The 19,832-nt window shown below is 47.0% G+C and overlaps 2 protein-coding genes across 2 annotated transcripts; both read left to right on the plus strand.

The window, feature by feature from the left end:
- Window positions 1-402: 402 nt before the first annotated feature.
- scfd1 (sec1 family domain containing 1) lies at window positions 403-13,245 on the plus strand. The gene is made up of 25 exons (XM_047018226.1): window positions 403-500; window positions 1,281-1,351; window positions 1,521-1,609; window positions 1,764-1,854; window positions 2,048-2,170; window positions 2,692-2,779; window positions 3,165-3,254; window positions 3,577-3,632; window positions 4,542-4,627; window positions 5,221-5,320; window positions 6,279-6,418; window positions 7,018-7,108; window positions 7,215-7,288; window positions 7,404-7,485; window positions 7,633-7,729; window positions 7,968-8,038; window positions 9,075-9,154; window positions 9,261-9,323; window positions 9,502-9,577; window positions 9,678-9,731; window positions 11,825-11,877; window positions 12,117-12,150; window positions 12,618-12,683; window positions 12,769-12,837; window positions 13,017-13,245. Exons 1-25 carry the CDS (start codon window positions 470-472, stop codon window positions 13,038-13,040), a joined length of 1,899 nt encoding a protein of 632 aa, XP_046874182.1. The 5' UTR covers window positions 403-469; the 3' UTR covers window positions 13,041-13,245.
- Window positions 13,246-13,657: 412 nt separating this feature from the next.
- opn6b (opsin 6, group member b) lies at window positions 13,658-16,904 on the plus strand. The gene is made up of 6 exons (XM_047051403.1): window positions 13,658-14,302; window positions 14,529-14,734; window positions 15,503-15,602; window positions 15,777-15,881; window positions 15,994-16,217; window positions 16,377-16,904. The coding sequence occupies exons 1-6, from the start codon at window positions 14,203-14,205 to the stop codon at window positions 16,902-16,904; spliced, it is 1,263 nt and encodes a 420-aa protein (XP_046907359.1). The 5' UTR covers window positions 13,658-14,202.
- The last annotated feature ends 2,928 nt before the right edge of the window (window positions 16,905-19,832 follow it).

The following is a 19,832-nucleotide window of genomic DNA, read 5'->3' on the forward strand; positions in this document are numbered from 1 at the left end:
GGATTTGAATTTCACCATTTGAGTGGCCTGAAGATTGTTCTAATAGAATTTCTGAAGCTTCAATTTTTTAATTGAATTTTTGTGATCTCAATTGTACTGTTCGAATTTCTGAACCTTGACATTTTGGATATGAATTTTTTCTTCATTGAAATAAATTCACATTTCAATTTTAGAGTTGAATTCAAAACCAACATATTTGGTGGTTTATATTTCAATATTAATTATTCAATGACTTTTAACATTCAAAACATTGTCACTGATTTGCTTCCATAGTATTAAATCTAATGTGCATAAATATGTGAACCTCTGTCGCACGTAGGCCTACAAGAACGCAATGGGAACGTTGAGTGCAGCTGCTAGTGATTCGTGGTTGACAGTAGGTGGCAGTAACGCTTGAAAGACACTCAGTTCTTATCGAGAACTGGGTTGCCACGTCACCCGATGCCTCGTCACCGCATAAACAGAAAAGATGGCGGCGTCCGTACGGGAAAAGCAGGCAGGTTTGTAAATTGTGTTTATACAATTATAAAACGAAACCAGAACTTGTACAGGCATGTGAGCAGGAGATATATGTTTTTGTTGTAAAATCACGTCTCATCCGTGGACTTGAAATTGTTGTCATTGTCACTAATAGGATAAACCGTCGACATGGATTATTCATCATTAGCTATTGATTCGCTAGTTAGTAGTACTCACTGTACTAGGCATACTCAGCCTTCACTCCTAACTCCAGGTCAAGCGGTTAGCATCAACGTCATGAATTAACAAGCCCACAAACAACCAACTTACTACATTATATATCAGTTGAGATAGCAAGCTATATTACCAGACACCCATGTAGTATGCTGTTTCAGTAAAACGTGTAATGCTAGCTAGCTAGACTAGCTAGGTGGTAGGCTACTATTAATTTGCTGAGCTAGTTGTGCGTTGTGATGATGACAACAACGTGTCTCATGTCTTCTCTGTTCTGGTGAAATCCTACAAATATGATTAGCTAGCTGCCAAATAGCATGCTAGCTACCTGACCGGAATTCAGGTTGGGTTAAGTATTCACTTAGCCGAATAGTTGAGTACTACTATGCTGTTACTGTAAAAGTTCTAGCTCTAAAGACGAGTTTGATTGAATTAGATTTATGATAGAAACACTTTAACCAATACCTGAGGGTAAAATAAATATATATATTATAGACATATGTCCTCAGAAACATAGCTTCAGAATGATCATTTTAGTAGTTTCTGTTTCACTTCTTGATGATATGTGTATCGTGTTGTTTCTGTAGCTGCCCTGAAGCGGATGCTGAACTTCAATGCCCCTCCTCTGAAAAACACAGCTACCGAGCCAGTATGGAAGGTACGGCTGACCTGCACATATACCCCACACATCTCTTGTCCTAGAACTGAATTCATCAATTATCCTTTTGTAAAAGTATCATACTGAGTTGGGATCTTTTCTTTTAATTTGGTCCACGGGTTCACAGTTTGTAAATACATGGAATACAATTGTTTTATTTGTTGTTTAGGTGTTGATCTACGACAGGTTCGGCCAGGACATAATTTCCCCTCTACTGGCAGTGAAGGAGTTAAGAGACATGGGAATCACACTGCATCTGTAAGTGCCACCACCATGGTGTATGGATAAATGACTGAACACGCTCACTGGCTTTACCTTACCTTGACAAACCTGACACGTTTAGGATGAAGAAGGTGTTTAAATGAGGACTGTTAACATGCAGTTTTGTTCAATGCTGCGTGTGTTTCTCCAGGCTGCTACATTCAGACAGAGACCCCATTCCAGATGTGCCTGCCGTCTACTTTGTCATGCCCACAGAGGAGAACATTGACAGGATATGTCAAGTATGCATTCTATTCTTCAACCCTCATATCACATGTAGATTGTGGCTCTTGTGAACTCTGAACCATACAAGTGTCCCAAGTGCTGTTGAGGTCTTGTTCCTAGGCAACAACACAAAAAAAAGTGGTTTAAGATTTAAAAATGTGTGTGTGTGTATTAAGACAGTGTCCATTTCATTATTGTTGGTTTTCTCAGGACCTTCGCAACCAACTGTATGAGTCTTACTACCTGAACTTCATCTCAGCCATCTCCAGGAGTAAGCTAGAGGACATCGCCAGCGCAGCTCTGGCAGCTAACGCTGTCAACCAGGTCACCAAGGTCAGTCCCCAGCAGCACAGGGTACACCTGCGCGGCACAGAGTACACCTGTGCTATTGAAGATGTTGATACCCGCACTTTGTCCACCACAGCAACCACACTTTTCAAACAATCATCCATCATAATGTGAAATATGAGATGGAGTTCTCAAATGATTTGAATTAGCTTTCACTTCATCACATTCAACTGGGTACATCAGACATTGTTTAATTGGGAGATTTAGTTTTAAAGCTGTATTAGGTTTTCACATTATAAAATAAACTCATCAAATTTGTGAAACAGTGCCCCAAATTCTTGTCTGTACTTCTGCGCTTTCTGGATGGAAAGTTGCAGAGCGCTCCAAAATGTAGTGATGTACATTCCACTGGCACGGAGCGTCCTGTGTTTCTAAACTCTCGGAAGGCTTCACTAGCTTACACAACATGTTTATAGGTTATTTACAGGTTTATGACAAAACCTTCCTATTTTTACTGAAAAATCATGCCTGTTTTATCTTTAATTGTCTCTGACGTTTGCCTCCAGGTGTTTGACCAGTATCTTAATTTCATCACCCTTGAAGACGACATGTTTATCCTTGACAACCAGAACAAGGAGCTCATCTCCTACCATGGTGAGTCTAACACACTCTGACTGGGAGTGTGTGTTAGGGAGTCAGATGGCTGAGCGGTTAGGGAATCGGGCTAATAATCAGAAGGTCGCTGGTTCGATTCCCGGCCGTGCCAAATGACGTTGTGTCCTTGGGCAAGGCACTTCACCCTACTTGCCTCAGGGGGAATGTCCCTGTACTTACTGTAAGTCGCTCTGGATAAGAGCATCTGCTAAATGACTAAATGTAAATGTGACTGCTAGGCCAGACTAAAGACACCACACACACTGACTAATAGGAAATATTCACGCTACCCTACAAATACACGGACCTAGACCCAGTTAGTTGGTCAGCTTTTCTGATAGACTTTGATGTTTATTGCTGCTTCTGTTGCTGTGTGTTTGTATAGCGATCAACAAGCCAGACATTATGGACACTGATATGGAAGCCATCATGGATACGATAGTGGACAGCCTTTTCTGCTTCTTTGTCACTTTGGGTGAGTTTGTCTCACACATCCATACACATTGCATTCACTCACACTGCTCAAACACTACAGGCTGTACTCCTTTGTGCTATTCGCACAGATACTCCAGACAACCCTCTGTTATGCTACGCGTACACAGTGTGAATCTGTTTTCAATCGTTTTCCTTGGCTTAGGGCTATTGAGATCCATTAGATGGCAGCAGTGCTAGCGCCGGATAGAAGAGAGAGTCATTTATCATGTCAGGAGTCACCCCTGCCCTCTGCCTAGTGGGCGGCTAACATCCTGTACTCATCTTTGCCCTCTGTATAACACATCAGGGTTGTTTTTCCGCAGGTGCTGTTCCTATCATCCGCTGTCCCCGCGGCAACGCTGCAGAGATGGTCGCTGTGGTGAGAATTTTCTCTGTCTCTTTCTCTCGTACGTTCTACTCTAATGGCCCTCCTTAGCCACCATACGTTCATAGACACACCAGGGTTGTCCAGGCTACATTCACAGCTACCTGCAATTCCAGTCCCTCTAACCAACAAGGAACTGCTCTCACCTGAGTCAAAAGTCCAAATCATAGTCCACAGTGAGATCTCGTGAAATCTGTCAATGAAGCATCTACAGAAAGGAGTTATATATGTATATATAATGCTACTGCCAGAAAGTTGTAGAGGGGCAGGAAGGGGATCATATCCACGGGGCATGGAGGAGGAAGAGAAGGCAATATATGGTGATCCATACACAGCCCACATTCAGAAGCGAGGAAGAGGAAATGGAAGCAAGTACGGTTTGTTTACCAAGGCACCTCCAGAGCCACAAGCCACTGTGTTGTCATTGGCCTGGCGGGCAGGGTTAGGATGTGGGCAGCAGACATTGGACGGATGGATGGAGGCTGGCAGGACTGCAAGATGATCAAGCTCTCTAATGGATGGATGCAGTGCGGCAGGTTTCTGACTGAAACAAAACTGCCCTTTGTTCCCTGTGGCTACACTGTTGGTGTGGGGGCGAGGAGAGAAGGAATGATAGCTGAAAGAGGGAAGGAGAGAAGGAGGGAAGGAGAAGGAAGTGTTTAACCAGGAGTATTGTGTAGCTGGGACCAGATCACACCTGTAGATGACTAGCTTGGGACTCTAGCAACCTTCTGTTCTGTGATTAAATCACACAAACCTTTTTTTGTTATTGAGACAGTGCAGAATTTAGTGTTACAGTTGTCTGGTGTCTGTACTGAGTTAACACGGTATCACTCAGGTAGCTATGTCAGAGGTAAGTTACATATGTGAGGTAGGATTTCTAACCCAGTTTTTTTGTTCCAGAAACTGGACAAGAAACTACGTGAAAACCTGAGGGACGCAAGGAACAGTCTGTTTACCGGAGACAACATGGCTGCAGGGCAGTTCAGGTATGCCGCACAGCATTCTGGGTAATATGATCTCAAAGGAGACACTAGAGAATATAATTCTCTCATATCCTGTCCTTAACTATGGAAACAATGCTTTCCATACCACCAGAACTCATGAGATAAAACCAAAATAGAAAATCTATGTCTCAAATCACGATCTTGGACCTCGTCCTGGACTGTAAGCCCTGTGCCGCAGGCTTCCTGGCATCCCATAAGTGGAGCTGAGGGTAGAACAGAGCATCCAGCCATGAGGCCTCCTCTTGGACTACGTCTCCCAAGATCCATTTCAAGCTGGTCTTTGTTTCCAGCTGTGGAACACTGAGACCCGTGGGGATCTCTGGGATTGATTAATCATCCTCCTTTCATCATGTCTCTCTGTTTATCTCCCTCGCTACTCTCTGCATTTCTCTCCCTTCACGGTCTCTCTTTGTTTTTCTCCCACCCAATTGTTGTTTCTTTCATTATTTATTTTTTTCATTCTTTTTTCCTGTCTCATTCCATCCTTGATTTTTTTTTTTTCTCATGTCCATTCACTCTCACCTTCTCTTCGTCTCTCTCTCTGTCTCTCTCTGTCTCTCTCTCTCTCCCTCCAGCTTCCAGAGGCCCCTGTTTGTTCTTGCTGACCGTAATCTGGACCTGGCCACCCCCCTGCATCACACCTGGACCTACCAGGCCCTCATCCATGACGTTCTGGTACAGCACACACACACACACACTCACACACACAGATCTATCAATGCTACATTTGCTACCTGGGGGGGCTAGCTCAGTCATAGCAGACAGGAGGTCTCTGGGGGGGGGCAGAGGGGTGGAAGCAGGCAGAGGAGCAGAGAGGAGAGGCTTTGTTGGAGCAGACGGACTCTGGAGAAGGTGTAGATCCGTCATGGAAGGCAGGAGCTCCTGGGGGAGGAGAGCTCTGTCAAGCAGCCACCTGGTGGGTGTACTGATGGGACTAGCAGCCCCAGGCCTCTGACAGATGGGGTGTACAGAACCATGCAGTTTGGTCTTCAGCTGATACCACCTTCCTGTCAAGCTGAACAACCCTAAGGTAACCCTTCAGAAGCCACACGGTAGCATTGAGGTTTAACTCTGATGGTATTCGTTGAAGACAGCACTATGTGTGTGTGTGTGTCTATATATCTGTTTACGATAAAGAGGTTAGGCGTAGTAATACAGTATGGGTCGCCAGAGGTTGTAGATATTAGCCAGGACCCATTTCCACCCTCCTCTCTTCTGCTTCCTGGTATCCTTCCTCCCACGTGGGCCCAGAGCCTCTTCAGTATCAGGCCTGCCCTGCTCCAGCCCTGCTGGATTCATGACACTTGTTTTTGTGCGGTGGGGGGATTAGGACGGTAGTGTGATGTTACCTCCCTAAAGCAGTCTGCCTGTCTGCTTGATGAGTCTGTTTTCCACTGATGTGGGTAGAGGATTGACCGTATTACATTTATTCATTTAGCAGACGCTTTTATCCAAAGCGACTTCCATTACCAGACCTGCTTCCACACCAGCCGCCTTACTGACTCTCCTAATCACTGGAGATATAGAAAGTCTTACTGTTATGTTCCTTTGGATAAAATACCTGCTAAATGAATCAAGTATTATCAGTTTATCGTCCCATGTGGACCCTGTGTTTATTGTGTGTTTTCTCCAGGACTTCCACCTCAACAGGGTGAGTATGGACGAGTGTGTGGACGCAGGGGCGTCGCCAGCAGGAGCCAGACCAAAGAAGAAGAACAAGAAGAGCTACGACCTCACAGCTGCAGACAGATTCTGGCAGAAACACAAGGGCAGGTCAGTCATCGCTACGCACGGCAGACACTAGGTAGTCATCACACCAGTCGTCAGATCATCTCATTGTCATTAGAGAGGGGGGTGACCATAGATATAAATAAACACTAGATGTCTCGTCCGCGTTGCCGGACAATGGAGTCGAGAGTCCGCGCATGGCGGCCATCTTGCTACAGTCAACTCGCTGACCCATATCATTGGGTTGGTGCTACATGTACTTTTTAAATAACCATAACTGGCTCAATTTTCCACCGATTTTTAAACGGTTTGGTACTTATGCATAATTATGTAATAAAGAAATACATAGAATAGAAGTATGCAGTGGCATAGCTACATCTCTGACGTTGATAACAAACCAAACCGTTAAAAAATCGGTTGAAAATTGAGCAAGTTAAGGTTATTTAAAAAGTACATGTAGCACCAACCCAATGTTATGGGTGAGCGAGTTAATTGTAGCAAGATGGCGGCCATGTGCGGCAGTTCTAGACTCCGCCGTAAGACATCTAGTGTTTATATATATATATATATATCTATGGGGGTGACGCCACCTCACTGTTTCTCTTGATGAATGACAGTATTTTGTGTGTGCGTGTGTTTTCCAGTCCGTTCCCTGAGGTGGCTGAGTCTGTCCAGGAGGAGCTAGACACATACAGAGCTCAGGAAGACGAGGTCAAACGCCTCAAGAGCATCATGGTATGACACACACACACACACACGTATACACACAAACACATTGTAACTATGCCCCATATCACAACTCTCCCAGAGCTAAAAAAGCTGTCCTGACTGTGTCTTGTAGGGTTTAGAAGGAGAGGATGAGGGAGCCATCAGTATGCTGTCAGACAACACAGCTAAACTCACCTCAGCTGTCAGGTAAAACGCTATCTCTGCCCCCCTAGGCAGTTTCAGTATGTTACCCTCTTATCTCCAGCCCGCCAGCAGACCGTGGTGGTTACCTTTCACACTGTTCCTGTGTTCTGTTCTTCAGCTCCCTGCCAGAGCTGCTGGAGAAAAAGAGACTCATCGACCTCCACACTAACGTAGCTACTGCTGTCCTGGACCACATCAAGGTTAGTATAGCACCCCATAGACCCTGCCACACCTTGTATGACCTGCTACGCCCTACATTCACACCTCCGCTGGGAAATTCGGTCAGGCCACAGTGTTTCCTGTCAGGTGACTTGATTCCTCACGCCGGTCTCCTCACCCCTCCACAGAGCCGGAAGCTGGACGTGTACTTTGAGTACGAGGAGAAACTGATGAGCAAATCCACCTTGGAGAAGTCTCTCCTGGACATCATCAGCGACCCTGACGGTATGTCCTTCTGCCTGGCCGCCTGGGGGCCAGGGTAAAAGGTCAGAGGTCATGGACTTTTTATTGTGAAACATACAATAGCCTATCAGGGTCCCTGCCTGGTGTTTCAGCAAGAGAGCTGGATCCATTCCAGTTGAACAGTAATTTATTGTGAAAGAAAACCATGTGTCCAGATGCAGCCAGCGCACCTGGGTGCTGTCGTAAACACGGTGTCTGTTGTGTCCTTGTTGTGTTCCAGCGGGGACACCAGAGGACAAGATGAGGCTGTTTCTGATCTTCTACATCACAGCCCCACAGCCTCCCTCGGAGGTAAGACCATGGGGGCCCAAGCCCACACACCACACACCACGCCCTCTTCTTCCGAGCCCAGTTCTACATAGAACACTCACTTTCTCTTTAGACCCCAACAAATAAATCAACTCCTGTCCTGAGGCCTGTCCCAATGCAACTTAGACCCCAACTCCTAGGCCATATCCAAGCAGCATCCCCCACGGCCTGGTGACCCCAACCATCGCTTCCTGGCATGCTCGTTCCTCATGCACCGCTGAGGGCAGCGTCCAGTCAGTGCTGAAAGGGGTTCATTGTGTGTCTGTTAGACGTGACACGAGCAGGACTGTCTCCAGGATTACTGCTTTCCTCTTATGTCCCGGCCAAACTCCACGACTGGAGCCACTCGCTGTTCTCAGCTGTGTGTGTGTGTGAACTCTGAATACTCTGCTGGTACTTGGAGGATCACAGTGTCCCAGCACTGTGTCCTGGGCTCTCCTGCAAGTGTTTGGTGTGGTTGAGTGTGTGGTTCAGAGTGGGGTTTGGATAGGGATATTCAAACAGTCTGGTTTAAATCGTGAGGTTCATGGCTGGTTCTCCGGAGCCTTGTGGTGTCTCTGACTGACAGATGAAGTCAGGCAGATAAACTCTGTCCCCTGTAGGATGCAGTCCTCCTGCCATGCTCCTGTCATCTCCCTCTCCTCTTCAGAGACAACTCCCTCCCCCCCCCCCCCCCCCGTCATCTCCCTCCCTCCTCTCACTGTCTCTCTTCAGTCACTATTGTCTATCTATTTCCCTCTCTTGCTCTCTCTCTCTCTGGCTCTTTCTCGAACTCTTTCTATTGCTTTCTCTTACTCACTGACTCGCTCCCTGTCCCTCTCGCACATTCCCTCCTTCCCTCCAGGACCGTGTGGTTTCCAGACTGAGTGATGTGGTGCAGCGATGACAGTTATGTAAAAACTCCCGGCTCTGAGGTCAGCGTTGCAGTCGCTCAGTGTGACAGCGCTCTGCTGGGAGGAGAGGTGCCTCGCGAGGCCGCCTCTGAGCCGGCCTGATGATTTGTCAATGTGTGCTACAGGCTGACGTGGAGCAGTACAAGAAAGCCCTGTTGGACACAGGCTGTGACCTTTCACCCCTCAACTACATCAGGCAGTGGAAGTGAGCAGCCGAACGCCTCACAGCAACAGAGAGCACATTGTTCACATGAGGTATTCGGTAAAGAGGATTGAGTGAATTTTGGTCTCTTCTACCTTTTGTGTGCCAGGGCTTTTACCAAGATGGCGGCCACGCCAGCGAACTACGGGAGCAGCGGGGTGAAGCCCATGGGGTAAAGCAGTGTCTTTCTCTGGTGCTGCTCTGGATCATGTCACGGTTTCATCTCTGTGAAAGACGTCTATCCACAATTCAGATTCCTGCCAATGAAAACAGCATGAAGTACTGCATACCTTGTCCTAACCCCCAATCTAAACTTCCCTCCTCTTTGTCTCCTCATCCCTCCCTCTCAGACTGTTCTCCAGGGTGATGAATAGTGGGTCCCAGTTTGTCATGGAGGGGGTGAAGAATCTGGTTATCAAACAGCATGTGAGTGGTTCATACATCGTCTATTTTTGTATTAAGGTAGGCATATGTGATCATAAAATTAAACAATTTGACTGTTTCTCTTTTTTATTTTATTTTCTAGAACCTTCCGGTCACACGCATCCTGGACAACCTGATGGAGCTGAAATCAAACCCTGTACGTCTTAAGTGCACGTGTGTGTGTGCGGGTTGCGTACGTGTGTGTGTGTGTGTGTGTATATGAGAGAGAGGGCATTCTTCCAGTATCTGTGTGATTACTCCAGCATGTGTATGAGGGAGTAGTGATGACAGAGAGAGCTGTGAGCTCACAAAGCACCTGATCCTTCCAGTCAGGAACAGGCGCAGCCCTCCCTGCATCCATCCATCTTCCTCCCCTCCATTCTGCCCTACATCCGTCTCACTCCAACCATCCCATACAATCTGTCTAAGCATCCATCTATCCCCCTGTCACTTTATTGTCTCTAACTACACCTCCCTTTCTAATCCTCTGTACCGTAACCCTGTACCTGGTGGGTTGCCTCCACCTCTGACTGAGCAGGTGAAGAGCTGCAGTAAGACTAGAGGAGACTGACTGGCTGGCTGGCTGACTGGCTGACTGACGTTGGATATGTTGATTGTCTCTGATTAATACAGTAGCTGTAGCCACTTAAGCAGCTTTAGTGAATCCTCTCTTCTCAAGCCAAATACTTAGATCACTTCTAACAATGAACTACCTTACATCTCGCTGTCTCTCTCTCTCTCTCTCTCTCTCTCTCTCTCTCTCTCTCTCTCTCTCTCTCTCTCTCTCTCTCTCTCTCTCTCTCTCTCTCTCTCTCTCTGTCTCTCTTTCTCTCTCGTTTCTTTCTTTCTCTGTCACACGCACAGGTTTCTCTCCCTCACTGTCTATTTCTCACAAACGCATTCATGCACTACCTTGAGTCCTAGTGTCTATCCAGGGATTTCCCCAGTGTTCCTTATCTAATGGAGTGTATCTCAGCTAGTGTGGTCCTAGTACTGGGACACCAGCTTGTAGATCAGCACTCACATACCTGTCGTACACTTAAACACCTCTCTCTTACACACACTTAAACACCTCTCTCTTACACACACACACAAATTAGTACACTTCTCTCAAGCACACACAAATACCTCTTACACACACTTCTCCTACACACACCTCTCTCTTCACAGTCCTTGGCTGTGTGTGAAGCAGGGGATCATATAACTTCTGTGGAAACACATGCATGCATGGTCTTGCACACTCACACACACACACACACCTTTCCCATCATTCCAAACTCAGAGGTGGATGTAACAATATTATCATTTTCTCAGCTACTGGAGTTACAGCCCACTGTACAAAGATGCCGTTGTTCTACTTGCCAGAGAGAGAGACGGAGAGAGAGACGGAGAGAGAAGGAAAAGAGGAGAGAGAGAGAGAGGGGACAGTGGGTGAAAGAAAGGGTTAGGGGAGAGAGGAGGGGGTGAGATCAATGAAGACAAGTTGAGGGATACCTCAGTAAAGATCTAACCCCTCCCCACGTGTGGTCATGAGGGAAAGGTCTCTCCTCCTCTCTTTTCCTTTCCTCCTCTCTGTTTTCCTCTCATCCTCTCTCTTTTCCTCTCCTCTGCTCTCCTCTGAGCCGAGAGAAAGACGATAGCACAAAAATCTGGAGCATTCAGTCCTTTTCGAGAGCAGCAGCTCCTCTTTCAGCGGGCTGACTGTGAACTATTCAGTCCTGCTAGGGAGGGGGAGAGGGGGAGAGGAGAGGTGGTGGTGAATGTGTCTTGGCTGTAAAGGGGGGAGAGGGGGAGAGGAGAGGTGGTGGTGAATGTGTCTTGGCTGTAAAGGGGGGAGAAGGGGGAGAGGAGAGGTGGTGGTGAATGTGTCTTGGCTGTAAAGGGGGGAGAAGGGGGAGAGTTTTCATCCATCCAGTAAAGAGAGGGGGGAGGGGAGGGAGTTTTAGGTATAAAAAAAAAGATGGATGAGCTGAGACACTTGACAAAGGGAGAATGACGGAGAGAGACTGATAAAGGAGCCTCTGGAGCGTATTAAAGCAGTTGTCAAGGTGATGACCTAGGTTGAAGTGGACTCTTGTAGAAGCAGATGGCTGCAGGTGTCGACTGAATAGAGCACAAAGCTAACCTGCAGTCATGCAACTCAAAAGTACCTGTCGTGTGGATGTAGGGTGTGTTGTGGTCTAAGTGTGTCATGATCATTCGCTTCGATAGGTTATGTTAAGCTACTCATCTTGAATGTTAACCTTTCAGGAGACGGATGACTACAGATACTTTGACCCCAAGATGCTGAGAGGCAGTGAAAGGTAAGACCTGTGGGTGGAGGAGAGGAGGAGGAAGAGGGGGGTGGGCATGTGCGTGGTGATACATCTCCATAGATCTAGGTTGTGTAGATCTAGGTTGTGTAGATCTAGGTTGTGTAGATCTAGGCCGAATGGTGGAGATGGGTGTTTGCCACATGCTGAATCATATTGACTGTTGATGAGGACTGATAAGATCATCTCTTCATATGTTCTCTCTCCATTTCTGTTCCTCCTGACCTCAGCTCCATTCCCAGGAACAAGAACCCATTTCAGGAGGTGTGTACGCACGCACACACACACACACAGAAACAGGCCGGCAGCAAACTGTGTGTATATAGGAAGTCCTTCAACTTACGTGGTCGATGTAAACCCCAGGATCATCCACATGCTCAGGGTGTCTGGCGGGAAGACATACAGGGTTGAAGCTAGGCTGTTAGGGGGAGGAGCTTGGGTGAGTTTGTTGGGGTTAAAGTGCATCGTGTAGGAGCTAGGTGCTCTGCCAGGACAGGATAATCCACCCTGTACTCCACACGGCAGCTGTAGACTGTCTATCAACCTCCCCTGGATTCACACTTGAATCACTTCAGACCTAATAGGATAAGGAAGTAAATCAGTCTTTATTAGTGTTAGAAGATACAAAGAAATTTTTTGATATTATTTCAGCGTATGGTATTTTGGTTTGATGATAGCATCTATGCATTTCCACGCTGTCTGGTTCAGCTTGTTCTCTGTTTGTTTCCCAGGCTATAGTCTTTGTAGTCGGAGGAGGGAACTACATAGAATATCAGAACCTGGTTGACTACAGCAAGGTGATAACCCATGACAGCATAAATACACAATATTCATGCCTTAAGACAGAATACCAAGTGAACTACTTGTATTTTTCCTTCTCAGTCGAAGCAAGGGAAAAGAGTGCTGTATGGATGCAGTGAACTCTTCAATGCCGGACAGTTTATCAAGCAGGTACAGTCAGACAAGTGTTACTTCTATAGACTATCGTATTCTGACTGGAACTGATCTAATCTGGGGAGGGGTATGAATATATCTTTGGGTTTTTGAGTGGCACAATGTTTGTTAGGAAATATTTTTTTGTTCACATTCCTGGATTTTAATATTATCTCTTTAATTGTTTCCCCAAACAGCTCTCCCTACTCGGACAAAAGTAAAAAATCAAGAATACATAACATTTCTGTTGGGATTCCATTTCTCCTGATGAATCATAGACCACCTTTTAAACATCCTCTAGCCCCTGAATGACTCTGATATTCCATTTGTTGTATAATGTCTATGATACGACTTACAATGTTTGTCTAACTCTTTCTTTACACATGAATCAATAAAGTTTAACAGTCTTATTCAGTGCTGCACCAATATGTCTCAAAGGACTGATTTCCTGTCTGTTTGTACTGAAGTCAAATCAATGAGGCCACTTCCCCACTGTAAACAATAATGCTTTCATATGACATGTTTGTCATCACACACAGTTTTATTTAACATGCACACATAAATAAATACATTTCCAAAGTTCCACAGTCCCATGTCATAATTAGCCTGCCGTGACCCAGACAAGCGCATTAGACTTACCTGATAATCTCCTTATGTAGGTCACAGTGATGCTCAGATGCAGCAGTGTTGTCTGTCATGCCGACAGATGGAGTGAAAGGCAGGGAGGGTTACATCTTCCATGCTTCATCCTCTGTCTCGGCTACTCTCTGGGTCCAGACACATCCACCAGACACATCCACCAGAAGAACAAGGGGATGTTCCCCAGCTTCCTGCTGCTCTGAGGGACTCCCTACTCCCCCCGTACTATCTGCCGTTTGAAACATCTTCCACCTCAGCGACCACCAGCCTGTGCTGAGATCCAAGCTTCCCTCGGTAACTCCTCTGTACCTGGGACTGTTGACTGCTGGTACAGCTCTACCCAGAGGGCGGTGGAGTACCTGGGACAGTTGACTGCTGGTACAGCTCTACCCAGAGGGTGGTGGAGTACCTGGGACAGTTGACTGCTGGTACAGCTCTACCCAGAGGGTGGTGGAGTACCTGGGACTGTTGACTGCTGGTACAGCTCTACCCAGAGGGTGGTGGAGTACCTGGGACCGTTGACTGCTGGTACAGCTCTACCCAGAGGGCGGTGGAGTACCTGGGACTGTTGACTGCTGGTACAGCTCTACCCAGAGGGTGGTGGAGTACCTGGGACAGTTGACTGCTGGTACGGCTCTACCCAGAGGGCGGTGAAGTGCTTGGAGCTCTGGTCCCCAGGAAGGTGTGTTATGGAGATGAGCCTGTTGTGAAAGGTCGAGTCTGGGAATTTGTGAACAGGACTGCATGATGGAGAACCACGGGACCATTTATCGGAACAACATCAGCGTGTACCAGGTGTCGGATGAGGGGGAGACCGCCATTGGGGTCTACCTCATTTTCCTAGGTAAGAACCCTCCAGGGGTACAGGGAGGGGGGGGTTTAAACTTGCTTCCTCTTGATCTGCAGTTGAATGCTCTAAAACTAGGCTACACTGAGTCGTACTATTCATACAGCAACACAAAAACCTTCTCAAGCCAGTATTAAAATCATGACACTACACCAGTTGTAATACTCAGTGGTTATTATTAGAAGTTGTGTGTTATGTTGTGATAAGTTGTTGTTGTGTTTAGGTTGGCTGTCGTGGATCGGTAACGGAGTAGTGATCCTGATGATGACCAAGCAGAGACACTACCTGGAGCCGTCCGACCTGCTGACCTACAACCTGGCCGTGTCCGATGCCGGCATTGCCATGTTCGGCTACTCCCGAGGCATCTTGGAGGTCTTCAATGTGCTCAACGACGACGGGCAGCTGATCAGGACTCTGTGGACCTGCCAGGTGGGCTGCTGCAGCAGGGACTTGAATTCTCCCTCAAAAAAAACGATTGCATTTGCTGTCTTGTCTTTTTTTACGTCTCTATTTCTCTCTTTTTCACGTGTTTTTGCATTCTCTGTCTTTCTCTCAAAAACCCTAACCCGTGAAATAGCTTCCGAAGTTTGAGAAGTGTTTTCAAATATTGTTTGTGTTTGACCTTGTATCTTAGCATCAAGTGTATTTCTACAAAGCAGACCCACTGTTCAAGATGAAACCGGACCTGTCTTACTCACTGCAGTTGCCCTGGCAACCCGGGATTCCTTCGAGGTTTGACAGATGAGAGGAATAAAAGAGAGATAATTATAAAACAGAACTTTCCACTGCTAAAGTGGAGTGTGTGCTTTAAGCGTTCCTGTCTACCTTCCAGCAGACTGTGGCAGACTGTGTGAGGTCATATTGTCCTTGGCTAAACTCAAGCCCCAGAGCACACTGTCCTCTGAATCGTTTTACAAAGAACTTGCCTCATACAGGTAGGGCAGGCTACCCATCTTGTCACACTAACCAGGTGGTAGGTAGTAGGAGGTTGCAGTGTCTAGGTGCTGGGGGGTAAGTTAGGCCAGGGTAACTACAGGGGACTGGGGACTATGGTGACGGAGGGGGTCAGGTGCTGAAGAGCTAAGGATGGGGTTGGCACAGTGTCCACTGCAGCCTGGCCATTTGGCTGCATTCTGAAATGTTCGGCGTGTCAGCCAGTTGAAGTCCTGATCAGGTCTGTGTGTGTGTGTGTGCCAGGTGGATGGCTTCCTGATCTTACTCTTTGGGCTGATCAGCATCAACACTCTGACTGCCATCGGCATCATCCGCTACATCAAAGCCTGCCAGCCACAATATGGTACGCTAACCAGACACAGCCTGTCTGTCTGCCTGTCTGTCTGTCTGTAAAGACTTTCACCCTGAGAGTAGCTTAATAGATCCCTGTTTCAGATCTGATCTCATTTGTTTTCATTGTCACAGAGATGTGCCTATGATATCCTGTTGACAAACGATGTTCTTCTCTCATTTTAAGTTCAGCACATAACTAAGCCTAACGTCGCCATGGTGATCGGTTCAGTGTGGCTGTCCGCTCTGTTCTGGTCCGGAGCGCCTCTAGTGGGCTGGGGGAGTTACACATGTAAGTTGTCCCCACTGCTGCATCGTGGGATACGTTGCGAACTGAACGTCTTACATTTTTGCATTAAGTCTTAAATGTGAAGATGTTTGGGTGTCTGTCCTCCTGCCTGCAGCTCGTAAGTACGGGACGTGTGAGATCGACTGGGTCCAGGCCCGGTACTCAGTGCCATTCAGACTCTACGTCCTCCTTATCTTCATATTCAACTTCTTCATCCCCGTCAGCACCATCGTCTTCTCCTACGTGTCAATCATCCGCACCGTAAACTCTGCCCACAAGTCCAGCAAAGGGGGTGAGATCAGCGAGAGGCAGAGGCAGATGGAGCGCAGCATCACACGAGTGGGTCACACACACACCCCTGCCACACACACATCCCTACCACACACACATCCCTACCACACACACATCCCTACCACACACACACCCCTACCACACACACACACCCCTGCCACACACACACCACCCATGGCTAATGTTGCTGCCTCTCCCTGCCCCCAGGTGTCCCTCCTCCTAGCGGCTGCCTTCCTCCTGGCCTGGTCTCCCTACGCCGTCATCTCCATGTGCGCGGCCCTGGGCTACGAGGTGCCCCCCCTCACCAGCATCCTGGCCAGTCTGTTTGCCAAGTCAGCCAGCTTCTATAACCCCATCATCTACCTGGGCATGAGCGCCAAGTTCAGGGAGAATCTGATGGCCCTGGTCCACTGGCCCTGGTCCTGTCCAGCCTGCCTTGGATGGTTCACCTTCTCCCAGACCCCCATGCCCCTCCTGCCTCGCCCGCTACGCCCAGACGAGGTGCAGGTGAACGTGGAGGTGGCGGCCATGAAGGGAGAGGAGGGTGACGGGCACACTAACTTGGACTCGGGGGTGGAGCTGGGGGCTCACAACGAGAGCAGCGATGGAGGGTTGGGGGAGGCGAGGGTGGAGGAGAGGGGGGAGGAAGCGCCCATGTTGAGTAACCACAGCAGTTCTCTCATACGTCCTGCACACGGGTTTCTGAGGAGGCTAAGCAACTCAGGCCGTCTGTGAGCCTGTTGGCTGGCGGAGGCCAAAGCGGTCCCATTTTTGTCATTCAAGTAAATACTGTTCAGTGTGGAGCTGTAAGTCTGTAAACCCCATTTGTGTCATTAATGAAACCGCACACAGGGTCAGACACTGAATCCAAAAGGAATGTTGTTTTTGGGATATCATATGGTTCTACACCCTGTAGCCCTCTCTTGTGTAGACAACTAGAGCCCTGGTCCTTGGCCAGTTTCTCATCTGACCTGAGATGTCTCTTAACTCTGCCATAAATGTCCTGCTGCCCAGGACTGGCCTCGGTGAAGGAGGAGGTTGCCTACTTTGCTCCATTTTCACTCGTACAGTCTTTGTGTAAAATCAGAAATCATGTCTGCTTTGTAATTTACAGTATCAAATGTGTTGTTTTTGATCATAAATGTCACTTGTTATTGATGGAAAGAGAAAGTCTGTCAGTTTCTGTGATGTTTGCTAAGGTCGTCAGTCATGGTCAGGTAAATTTATGCTGAAAGGCTATTTTATAAATATGACGGGGGAGGGGAGGACCACTGCTGGGTAATGACTGTTGACTCCCGGTACTTTTCAGAGGAGCAGAGAGAAGCACTAATGAGCCTTGGAAGAGGTGAGAACGGCCCCTCACTGACCTGCACTCGTTAATCTGGGGGCCCGGCCCCCTCTGGCCCTCCTCTGGCCCCTCTGTGTTCCCTCCAGGGCTGCCTGGGAAACACTCTGACAGGCAGACAGCCATTCACTTCCTCAGTCAGCCAGCCTGGAGTAGTACTATGTTACCATCCACAGTTTCCCTTATATAATTAAGACAGGCAGGTAAACAAGAACTATGTCAAAGTGCACAGTCTTTCCTTTAAAAATGTTGACTATTGTTTTGTTCATTTTCAAGTTTGCATCTTCAGTTTGACAGTTGTGGTTGCCTTCTCTGGCAGAAGTGATGTCTCTCCAGTATATGTACAGAGAGCTGTTGTCCAAAGGGTGCAGGCAGGAATGTCAGCTGTACTAATGGAGGAGAACAAGCAGACAATACACCCCAGGAGGTCCCTGAACCTGCACAAAAGCAAGTCACCAAAACACTAGCTTGTTAGGACACACCTTGCTGTAAACAGAATGTCGAAGTTGTAATTGAGTTTATGAAACACTTTAAAGTTACCTTGGAGTTGATGAACATGAACAGTCAGGGACTTCAAAGTAGTCAAATGATTTGAGGTGTTATGATTTAGCAACAGGAATAGCAGGTTAAGGTGGCATGTGAATAGCACTGATTCTGGAGAGGTCAGATTAAGAACCTGACCTCTGAAGTGAGGACTCTGGGTAGATCCCACTTTGGGACCTCTCTGTTCCCTCCGCGTAATCAGAGATCAACTAGCTTGGCCTGACCTGAAACAACTGTGTCATTTCCTTTTTGCTCAACTCCTCCTCTTCCCACACACACTTGTGCAGTGACACACACACACTTACACACTCACACGTCTTAACAGCAACTTAGCTTGGAGGAATGGAGAGCCAAGCCAAGTTCTCCTTGTGACCATCACCTGTTTACTGGGAGAGAACCAAAAACTATGAAACCATGAACCAAGCCTGCTGTCTGTTAGCAAGAGAGTTAATCCAGAGAAATATGATGATCGAGTTTGTTGATACCTGATTATGACACCACGATTATGGACACAAAAACATGACTTGAGGATTTTATGAAACCCTAGATCCTTCTCCACTGTTTTAGAGACAGGGAGGGCTGAGACAGAGAGATATACAATGACTCCATCTTGGAGTCCATCTCGGTCACGATCATAAAACCCCCAGTGACACATCTGACAGGAAATGCAACGTTAAACTTACAACTGGTCTCCATGAAGACTAGCCAGGGGTCCAGCATGCTGACGCAGGAAAACCACATGGTGGTGGGGGGGGGGGGGGGAGGTGACGGCGAGATCGTCCTTGGTGCTCACTACAACATCCAACGATGATTGTGGACAATGGGGGGTCAGTTGTTCTGCCAAGACGCTGACACAGATCTCAGGTGAGCCACTTGTTTGGGTTTTGTCCTGCAGGCTCTCTTGAGGCAGAGCTTTGGGTCTTCACTGGGCCTTCGGGAAGAAGAATTCAGGTTCAACCTATCCTGTGAAGAGTTCCTTGGATTGTCTTAGCCTGGATTTATATGAACTCCTTTTATAGTTATTTTGTTGAAAGGTTACAAGGACTGAAAAACTTGATTTGTTGTGAATATGACTTTTGTATGTTGTTTATCTTACTTGGTTTATATTTGTCGAAATTATTCGTACCGTAGCAAAGAGTCAATGTGAGTTTGACACAGAAGGTGGTCATTTGGAGCAGGATTTAGTGTTCTGAGGGACTGAACATCCCAGTGTTTGAGTAGGCTACCTTAACAAAGCTCCGTCAAATGAAAACAGTCCTCTCTGGACCAGCCTCAAACAGTAGTCCCATCTGATAACAAAGCACAGTGAAATAAAACAGCTGTTCAACATCACTATTAAGGAAAGTTATGTAAGAGCAATAACAAACTGCCAATCCATACTCTCTGACAGCAAGCTGAACAGACAGATTATTTAGTACCAGTTTTTTGGACATCAGATCACTGAGAAAATTGAATTTAAAATGTTATTTCTTATGTTTCACAACATATTCTACTTAAGGACTTAAAAGCTATGGAGGTTTGGAAAATATGAGATGCTGTAGATATTACTCTGAAACTTCCAAGCAACAGAAAAATCACAGTATTGGGCTGGGTAGCAGCCAGACAGGGAGGTCATCAATTATTTCTTGGAGGGGAATAGATATTTTTTTTTTTTTTACTAATAGCAAAGCTAAAGTTAGATCACTTATTTCACTAACTCTTTCAGTGTTTCCCACACATAGACTAATTTGTGGCGGTGCGCCACAGAATCAACACCGGCCGCCACACATTGCGTT

This window comes from Hypomesus transpacificus, chromosome 3 (genome assembly GCF_021917145.1).
Source record: "Hypomesus transpacificus isolate Combined female chromosome 3, fHypTra1, whole genome shotgun sequence".
Lineage (NCBI taxonomy): Eukaryota > Metazoa > Chordata > Actinopteri > Osmeriformes > Osmeridae > Hypomesus > Hypomesus transpacificus.

Coding starts and splice junctions, on each gene's coding strand:
- scfd1 (XM_047018226.1), top strand. CDS start 470: ATGGCGGCGTCCGTACGGGAAAAGCAGGCAG. Junction 3,255..3,576: donor CTGCTTCTTTGTCACTTTGG/GTGAGTTTGTCT, acceptor GTTTTTCCGCAG/GTGCTGTTCCTATCATCCGC. Junction 9,324..9,501: donor AGCGGGGTGAAGCCCATGGG/GTAAAGCAGTGT, acceptor CCTCCCTCTCAG/ACTGTTCTCCAGGGTGATGA.
- opn6b (XM_047051403.1), top strand. CDS start 14,203: ATGATGGAGAACCACGGGACCATTTATCGGAACAACATCAGCGTGTAC. Junction 15,603..15,776: donor AGCCTGCCAGCCACAATATG/GTACGCTAACCA, acceptor TCTCATTTTAAG/TTCAGCACATAACTAAGCCT. Junction 15,882..15,993: donor GGGCTGGGGGAGTTACACAT/GTAAGTTGTCCC, acceptor TCCTGCCTGCAG/CTCGTAAGTACGGGACGTGT.